The sequence below is a fragment of the Triticum dicoccoides genome, chromosome 6A (genome assembly GCF_002162155.2).
Source record: "Triticum dicoccoides isolate Atlit2015 ecotype Zavitan chromosome 6A, WEW_v2.0, whole genome shotgun sequence".
Taxonomy (NCBI): Eukaryota; Viridiplantae; Streptophyta; class Magnoliopsida; order Poales; family Poaceae; genus Triticum; species Triticum dicoccoides.
The window spans coordinates 466869711-466878917 of NC_041390.1; the positions used below are offsets into that span (position 1 = coordinate 466869711).

Here is a 9207-nt window from a genome sequence, read left to right on the forward strand (position 1 = left end):
ACTTTAGTTATCAAATTATTGCCCCTATGGGAGACGACCCTTCTGGTGTTACCTCTCGGAATCCATGGGTCACTCCATATGTCAATATCCTTGCCATTCCCAACTCTCCATATGATTCCTTTTCTCAGCAGCTCAACACCCTTTAGTATGCTGCGCCATGCATAAGAAATGCCACTACTTGGTCTCGCCCGCAGAATTGAACATCCTGGGTAGTATCTACTTGAAAGAACCTGGGCACAAAGAGAGGAGGGGTTTTGGAGCAGCCTCCATGCTTGTCTTGCCAGCATTGCCAGATTGAACGCATGTAGATCCCTAAATCCCAAGCCTCCATTTCTTTTTGATCTAGTAAGCCTCTCCCAGCTGACCCAATGCACTTTATTTTCCTTATCCATTTGGCTCCACCAATACCTATTAATCATGGTGCTCAGTTCTTCACATAGGCCCTTGGTGAGATCAAAGCACGCCATGCTGTAGACAGGAATAGCTTGTGCCACGGCTTTTATTAGAATTTCTTTCCCTGCCTTCGAAAGTAGTTTCTCCTTCCAACCTTGAATCCTTTTCCATATTCTTTCCTTTACATATTCAAACATCTTCGCTTTTGCTTTGCCAACATATGTTGGAAGACCTAAATATTTTGATGCAAGGCCCTCAGTTATAATGTTCAATGTCCTCTTCATTTCTTCCTTTTGCCAAGGCCTCGTATTTTTACTGAATAAAATGGATGACTTGTCCTTGTTTATCATTTGCCCTGAGCAGCTTCCATATATGTTCAAAATGCGTTCAACTTCTTGAGCACTGCTTGCACTAGCCTCCATTAGCAGCAGAGAATCATCTGCAAAAAGTAGGTGACTAACACAAGGAGCTCCTCTGCATATTTTAATTCCTCTAATTAACCCTCTCCTTTCAGCATTGTGCAGCATGGCTGAGAACCCTTCCGCACAAAGTAGAAACAGATATGGGGAAAGTGGATCCCCTTGACGAAGTCCCCTTTGGGGTGTGATTGTTTCGGTTACATCCCCATTCACTTTAATCTTGTATTTGACAGTGGAGATGCACTTCATTATCAAATTCATCCACCCTTCATCGAAACCCAGTCTATGCATCATCTCCTTTAAGAAGGTCCATTCGACACGGTCGTATGCCTTGCTCATGTCTAGTTTTATTGCTGCATAACCTGCTGAGCCATTTCTTTTCCTCTGCAAGAAGTGTGTTAGTTCATATGCCAGCAGAGTATTATCAGAAATGAGGCGACCAGGCACGAAGGCACTCTGGTTAGGCGAGATTATATCAGGAAGAATTATTTTGAGCCTATTCGTTATTACCTTGGAGACCAGCTTGTATACCACATTACATAGGCTTATTGGTCTCATATCATTAATCTTCAATGGATTGTTATTTTTCGGGATTAGCACAATAAGTGTATCATTCCAGCCCTCTGGCATGTTTCCTCCCCTCAGAATATGAAGCACTTCCTTGACCACTTGTTCTCCGACAATTTGCCAAAACTTTTTGAAAAAAATAGCAGGCATTCCATCGGGACCCGGGGCTTTGAGGTCACCCATACCATTTAGTGCTGCTTTAACCTCTTCTTCAGTGTACTCAGCACACAAAACATTGTTCATGCTCTCAGTCACCCTCGGTTGTACAACATGCATAACTTCCTCGATGTTGCTCCCTGTCACCGTGGTGGAGAAAATGTTCAAAAAGTAGTTTGCAATATGTTCCTTCAGTGCATCTTCCCCTTCTGCCCAGCTTCCATCATCCCTCTGTAACTTTTTAATTGTGTTTCTCCTTTTCCTTTCAGAGGCAAAGGCATGGAAAAATGATGTATTTTTGTCCCCAGACTGTAGCCACTTTACGTGGGCTCGTTGTCTCCAGTGAGTATCCTGCTGGTGTTCAAGTCGGTCCAGTTTCTCTTGAAGAAAATGTTCTCTTGAAACTTGGTCTTGGCTGATGTCGCCCCTTCTCACTTCTTCCAAGTCTTTTTTTAAATTTTTTATTCTTTTCTGAAGATCTCCCAACATATTGACGTCCCAGTTTTTTAAGTCGCCTGCAACCTTGCTTAGCATACCTTGAGTAGTAGTGTCCCCTCTCATCCTTGCTGTGGCCCAGGCATTCTTTACAATGACCTCACAATCTTCCTCTTGTAGCCATCTTGCTTCGAATCTGAAATTATGTGCTCTTTTCCTGAACCTTTGGGCCCCAACGGATCCATCTATGTGGATAATCACAGGCCTGTGATCTGAATGGCGCGGGTCGCCGTTCACCACTTTAAAGTGTGGGAACCTTGTACACCAACTTCTCGAACCTACCATTCTGTCTAGCCTTTCCTTTATGTATCGGCTAGCCTCCCAACTCTGATTGCGCCAGGTGTACTTATCTCCTACATAGCCTAAATCCTTAAGGCCACAATCATCAAGAGCCATTCGGAATCCCTCCATTTGACTTTGCGCTCTAGCTGGCCCTCCCTTCTTCTCATGGTTAAATAATATTTCATTGAAATCGCCTGCACATAACCATGGAAGGTTCAATTGTTGCTTAAGAATGCGCAGGAGCCTCCAAGTTACTTTCCTTCTATCAGTAGATGGTTCCCCATAAATACCTGTGAAGCACCATTTGAAACCATCTTTTTCTATCACTTCTGCATCAATATGATATCTCGAGTAGTTGTGCAACTCCAACCTTATTTCTTTCTTCCAAAACAAAGCTAGTCCTCCACTTTTTCCTTCGCAATCTCTTACCACCATATTGCTCATTCCCAGCATCCACTTGAATTTCTCCATTCTCCTCTCATCCATTTTGGTTTCAGACAAGAAGAGGATGTCGGGGTCCTCCTGCTTCTGGAGGTCCAGAAGCCCCCGGACTGCCGGGCCATTCCCCAGTCCCCGGCAGTTCCAAGCTATTATTTTCATTTTGATTCACCGGGCTGTCCTTGCAGCCCAGCGTTCTCTCCATCTGTTTTTGTGTTTCCCTCATTTCCCTCTTGCGTTGCTAACTCGCCATCAACTTCCATTCTAGCTCTCTTCAGTATCTCTGCTTCCAAGTCTACATTCATCATATCAGCATTTCTCTTCTTCAGAATAGTCTCAAAGGGCTCATTTTTTTGTAGCTTCTCCTTCGTTCTTTCACGTCGCTTGAAGGTGCCAAGCTTCAGGATTTTACCTGGCCTGATTCCCCTATTGCTTTCTTCGTTATGTTCATCTTCCTTCTGCTGGCTCCTCTCCTTTTCTTCCTGGCCAATCTTCAATTCTGCTAAGTTAGATTTTGGCATTTCCTTTTCCTGGGACACCAACTCGGAAACTGTAGAATGTGCTGTCTTTTTGCAGGGACTAGGTCTCAGGTTTAAATTTGTAATCTCCCTTGGCTGCTTGTTTTCCTCAAACACCAACTCCTTGCCCCTTACCCCTCTATTCATATCATCCTTAGCTGGCTTTAGGGGGCTAGTGACTTCTTTCTCTTCTCCTCGTCTTTCTGATTTATCTCCATTCGTTCCTGCCGGTAGGCTCTTCCTCCAGGATGGACCGTCACTCCCATGTTTACTCCCCTTGCTACCTGCACTATGTGTGGCCCAAAAGTCTCCACGATCACTTGAGCTCCTACTCCGTTCATCGCTGGAACTTCCGTTGTACATGATTGCGCGCAGCCAAGGACCAAACTGTCTATCACCTTCTCTTTTAGTCCTAGACGGGCAAGCCCTTTCTGTATGACCAATAATACCACAATTGTAGCAAAAATCTGGGAGATGCTCATACTCAAATGAGACAATTTTCTTCTTCTTATTCTCTATATCTTCAACTCCCATCATTTCCTCAAAAACTTGCCCCTGCTCCTCTTCTTGTTCTTCTTCTATTTCTATGGTTATAAACCTCATAATAGGGACTGTTATGTCCATCTTCACTTTGATTCGCATAAATACTCCCACTGCACTTCCATTATCGTCCAAATCAACATCCAAAAATTCACCAATTTGATCACCCACTAGTTCCCCTGTTTCTGTGCTCATCATTCCCATTGGTATGCCATATGCTCTCACCCATATAGGAATCGACTTAAATTCATAGTCATCTATAGTTTTGCTTGGCACAAAATCTTCCATCACCAGTAAATCTTTGTTAAACATCCAGGGTCCACCTCTTATTGCTTTGTTCTTGCTCACATCATCATGAAACTGAAACAGGAAGCGATTTCTACCCAGACCCTTGCATTCCACTCTAGAGAAAGGGCACCAAGCACCACTTAACGCTCTTCCTAGATACTCTGCTTTTGCTGGTTTTTCAGACAAGAGCTTACCCACAGCCTGAAGCTTACTCACCTCCGGGGAGCAAGACTGTTTCTTCCCTATCTTGATGCTTTTCTTTTCTGCGTCTGTGAGCTTGAGATTTCTTAACCTTCCTTCCACCCCATCCACCTGAGGAGCCATCCCGTCGCCCATGCTGGCCGCGACCCGCAGCTCTGGGCCAAAGCCGCCCTATCAGCCGCCTTGGAGTACCTCCGCCTCGCGCCGCAGCTCCGGGACAAAGCCGATCCACCAGGTGCCGCCGGTCACTGCTGTCGCGCTCGCTGGATACACACTGCTTCCTTCCGCTGTTGGGCTGCTCGGGATTTGGTGGTTCCTCTCAATACTTGGATTGGATTTGGGGATTTTGCCAACCAGACTTCTTCGCCGCGCCTAAATGTGTGCTCTAATACTCTGACGGGGAACCACCTGAGATGCTAGATCACACACCTGCTGCTGGGGATTGAGAGGGGACGGAACAAATCTGGATCTTTTTGGTGGAATTGGAAAGAAGGATTGAGTGCCGAGCGGCAATGCAGCCGACAGAGAAACACTGTGGCGAGTGGCCTCGAAGACGCTGGAAACAACACCAACCGTCACGAGCGGACGGACTATGACAGAGCATGGTCTTAAAAAAACGAGCTCACAGGAGAGCAGTGTTGATGTGCCGTGACAAGAACAAGATCGTCTCCTGGACTCCTGCCACTCCGCGTGGTGACGCCGAAGGGAATGATGTTTCGGGGTTGAATATTTTACCGTGGGCCTGGTTGGTTGTTCCGTTCTTCATCTTGGCCGGACCGGGCCGCCGGGCCAATGCGACGGGCCTCTCTTCTTCTCTTGTCCCCGCATCTGCGTGCCATCTTATCGGCGCCGTACGCGCATTTCCGGAGACCGGCCGGCGGCGCGCACGGCGTCGTTTCCGGCTGGTCACGTCCCCAGCGCCCTATGTCTCACGCGACAGCGACGGCGGATGAGTCGGTGGAATGTGGCCGTCTCCTCACGGGCGTGCTACTGACCTGCCACGAGAGCAATGTCTATCCAAGCGCGACGGTTGCTGACGCTGCCTCTGCTCTTTCCTCCGCCCGGCACCAGTCTCCCACTCTCGCCCGACTCTCCACTATGCGCAGCCTCGGGGGCCTCCGCGCCGTCTCCGGCCACCTCGCGGCGGCGAGCGGCGCCTCCTCGTCTCCCCACTGCGTCCTCTTCGCCCGTGCCCTCCAGATCCTCGCCCAGCCGGAGCCCGTCCGCCTCCACAAGCTCTCGGCGCCCGACTCCGGTCCGTCGCTGACCACCGCATCTTGTTCCTTCTTCCTTGAGCTTCTGGAATTTGTGTTCTCAACTCTCAAGGTGTGGTTGGCTTCAGGGATCGTGGAGCTGAGGCTTGAGCGGCCGGAGGCCAGGAACGCCATCGGGAAGGAGATGCTCAAGGGGCTGCGGAGCGCCATGGACAAGGTGGGGGCCGACCCGACGGCCAACGTTGTACTGGTAGCGAGCTCCGTGCCCAAGGTCTTCTGCGCGGGCGCTGACCTCAAGGTGCCACCTCCACCACTCCTATGCTGCAAGTTTGATGAATTTGTGCTCTGGCGGTTCAGCACTTAATTTCATTTCAGGTTGATCTGTAGTGAAATGAAATATGTTTAAGTGTCTGTTCAAATTTTAGATGATAGGGTAGCTGGCAAGCATGGTTAGTAACATAATACAGTAGATGTGTGAGATTGCCACATTGGTACAATGGTGAATAATGCTATGGAATTATTGGCTAATCCTCCGAGGTCAGTCAAGAGCTAACTGATTCAAGAAATAAAACATGTCCTGGTTGGGTTCAGACAACATATGGATGAGCTAGTTTCTCAAGGAATGTCAGTTGAGCTAATGCCAAAACATTCATCTGGTTTGCACCTTCTGAAAGTAATAAATTGATAAATTATGAGGTTAAGATCAGGCTCTGACTTATAAAGAGAAATGTAAATATGTTTAATCAGGTGGATCACAGGAGCGCTGTAAACTCTAATCAGTACAATACCAACTAATGAAATTGTTGTGTTGGTGCTATTTGCCTATGAAGCAGTTCGTTTGAACTTTGAAATGGATGCTACTTTGTGGCATACATCATAAGTTATTTAACTAAAATTATCAGACTCGTTGCATAGAAAAATGGTGAATGCCTTGGTTCTACCTCCTCTATCTTTTCCTTTGTGTTCTACTGATCACAATCCATTTCCTGATCGCAATATATGGTATGTTTGACAGGAAAGGAGGTTAATGGGCCCTTCTGAAGTCCGGGAATTTGTTAATACCTTGAGAGCTACATTCTCATCCTTTGAGGTTTGTAACAGGATGAAACATTTTAATATAGCATGTTACATCCAGTGTATTAGTTAATATTATGCTATTTGGTGATGAGAGAAAGCACTGTATATCGCTGTTCAAGTTGTATGCATGCTCGTCTTCCTTATTACTACCTAATGGTTCGTTGAAGCCTCAGCGTACATGTTATTTTATCTAGTTTTTCTTGTGTGAACAGGCACTCCCCATTCCTACAATAGCTGTTGTTGAAGGAGCTGCTTTTGGCGGTGGACTAGAGTTGGCTCTTTCATGTGATCTTCGTATATGTGGTATTGCTTTTATTCTGCAGTGCTCAAGTTTCATACATCTTATAGAAACCAGTTTTGGCCCCTCCTTTCAAACAGTTGAATGCATTTCTTCAACATGTTTTGCAGGGGAGAGTGCAACATTCAGCTTGCCAGAAACCGGCCTTGCTATTATTCCTGGGTACGTGTCCAGGATGGCGCTTTACTTTTGTAAGTAAATTATGTGTGTTGACGTTGTCTTGAATTATCAAGTATTCATCGCCTTGCAAATTGACCTAGCAGTTATTCGCCAAACATTTTCATTTTATGCAATATTCACTTCGGTGCATTACTCCATACCAGTACAAATTTAAGTGAGGAATTGCATCCTAAAAGATGCAAAGATGTTATGTGGATTATTGTCCTTGAATAGCATGCCATATCCGAACTGGTTCGAGAATTGCTGGAATCTCTTTAGTGAAATGATATGCTTCAGCTGTTAACATCTACCTCTTACAATACATAGAGCTGGAGGGACACAGCGTCTTCCAAGGATTGTTGGAAGGGCCAGAGCAAAGGAATTGATATTCACTGGCCGTAGATTTGATGCGACAGAAGCTGTAAATATGGGTAAAGGCCAAACTCGTCAGGTTTCTGCATGTTGTTATGGCTTCTTAGTACTTGAGAGAAGACTTTATCACCTCATTAGAAGAATCTGCGTGCAGGAGTAGTGAACTACTGTGTTCCTGGTGGTGAGGCTTATCAAAAGGCTCTTGAACTTGCCCGGGAGATAAATCAGAAAGTAAGACTTTTTTCTGAGCATATTCTGTGCTTCATTTGATATGGTTGTGGCGCAATTCTTTTTCGCAAATTTGTGACCATCTGCTTTCCTTGGAAATGCAGTTCCCAGTTTGAGCCGCAATAATGAACTGTCTTTGGCCATTCTAGATGTTCTGATAATAGTTCTTTTCTTTCAGGGTCCGTTAGCGATAAGGATGGCGAAGAAGGCCATCAATGAAGGGATGGAGGTAGACCTGTCCTCTGCGTTGGCTGTCGAAGAAGGGTGCTACGAGCAAGTTCTGCACACTCAGGATCGCCTCGAAGGTCTAGCTGCATTTGCCGAGAAAAGAAAACCTTTGTACACAGGAAAGTGAGGCCGTACTGAAGTCGACCCTCTTGGCCTCTTATCTGCTGATATCCAGAAGGTTCGCAAGGTGTATGCACATTCCTTCATTGCACTGTGAATTCCAGATAACAAAATGCGTCTGGGATGCTACATTATTTGCAGATGTATCATGGATGTGCTACATCTTCATCGTGTCATGATCGCCTAAAACTGAAATGAACCGCACCCCTGTAACTGTTTCGTAGTACAGCTAGCACGCGGTTTTGTTTTATCATTGCAATTTTCTTGGATAATCCAGGCTTGGGTACAAGATAGACTGGACTTCGGAGTTTGCTGGCTGTACCTTTTCTTTCATAGTGGTCTCTGCATCTGAATGCATGCATGCGCACTGATGTTTTCGTCCGATATTTAGTCTCACTTATCGTGTGATGTGCTACTCTCCAGCGTATCAACAAAAAAAGAGGAGAGCACGCCGGCTCAAACCTAGTACGTGCAGGAGAGAACACAGACAGAGCAGGCCCTGTCTGCCATGCACGCAGGCCGGCCATGATGAGCTTCCAGAGGCAAGAACACAAGGCATACCACGCCAGCCAGGGCCGGCTTCCCTTGGCTTGTCAAGTCGTCATGGTGGTGGGGGCAAAGCCTCCCCACAGACTCCAGACTCGCACGCTTTTAGCAGGCCGAAGCAACCGGACATCATTTCGTCCATGGCACAGACCAGAGCCCCCCGTTAGGGCATCTCCAACAGTCGTATGATCATCATTGGTTAAATTGCCATCTAAACTATTTTGATAATATGGCACATAATAAAAGAAGAGAGAGAATGGAATTGTATGAATCTGAACCAACGCTCCAAGACAAGTCTGTTCATTTCTTCAACATTTAATGGACCTGCTTAGTTATTTAACATACGCTTAAGATACACCTCATTAAAGAGCATGTATGATGTGCCGTTGGCTGCTATGTGGACAATTATACCAACGATTGAACATACAAACTATTGCAGATGCTCTTAAAGTTTAGCATGCGCCACTGCCGTGCGAAGAAACGGATGGCGACAAGAGCCAGACACATGGGCCCAGCGTGCTTAAGCACCAGGCCGTATTAAGCATGGCAGTTGGTTCATTTTAATTGCAGCTAACCTGCTCTCCGTGGAGCATTTCTCTTAGCTTCCTTACCTTCGTATTGCCTAAAAGCCGCATTAAGCATGGCAGGCAGTTAATTTGCGCGGTAGC

The 9207-nt window shown here is 46.2% G+C and overlaps 2 protein-coding genes across 3 annotated transcripts in view; both read left to right on the forward strand.

The window, feature by feature from the left end:
• Positions 1–5036, forward strand: part of LOC119317311 (probable enoyl-CoA hydratase 2, mitochondrial) — a 9587-nt gene extending 4551 nt beyond the window's left edge. Inside the window, exon 9 of one of the 2 annotated variants that reach the window (XM_037591743.1) lies at positions 4926–5036. The gene's annotated coding sequence lies outside the window, so the exon portion shown is untranslated. Of the gene's footprint in view, positions 1–4920 lie in introns of both variants that reach the window. The other variant, XM_037591741.1, reaches the window with a different exon arrangement.
• Position 5037: 1 nt separating this feature from the next.
• LOC119317310 (probable enoyl-CoA hydratase 2, mitochondrial) lies at positions 5038–8322 on the forward strand. Its single transcript, XM_037591740.1, has 8 exons — positions 5038–5552; positions 5640–5809; positions 6527–6601; positions 6801–6891; positions 6997–7048; positions 7373–7476; positions 7572–7648; positions 7824–8322. Exons 1-8 carry the CDS (start codon positions 5090–5092, stop codon positions 7998–8000), a joined length of 1209 nt encoding a protein of 402 aa, XP_037447637.1. The 5' UTR covers positions 5038–5089; the 3' UTR covers positions 8001–8322.
• Positions 8323–9207: the final 885 nt, after the last annotated feature.

Excerpts from the sequence above, each read along its gene's own strand:
- LOC119317310 (XM_037591740.1), top strand. The coding sequence starts at position 5,090 with ATGCGACGGGCCTCTCTTCTTCTCTTGTCCCCGCATCTGCGTGCCATC. Across the intron at positions 5,810-6,526 it reads GCGCGGGCGCTGACCTCAAG|GAAAGGAGGTTAATGGGCCC; the intron begins GTGCCACCTCCA and ends TATGTTTGACAG. Across the intron at positions 7,649-7,823 it reads CCCGGGAGATAAATCAGAAA|GGTCCGTTAGCGATAAGGAT; the intron begins GTAAGACTTTTT and ends CTTTTCTTTCAG.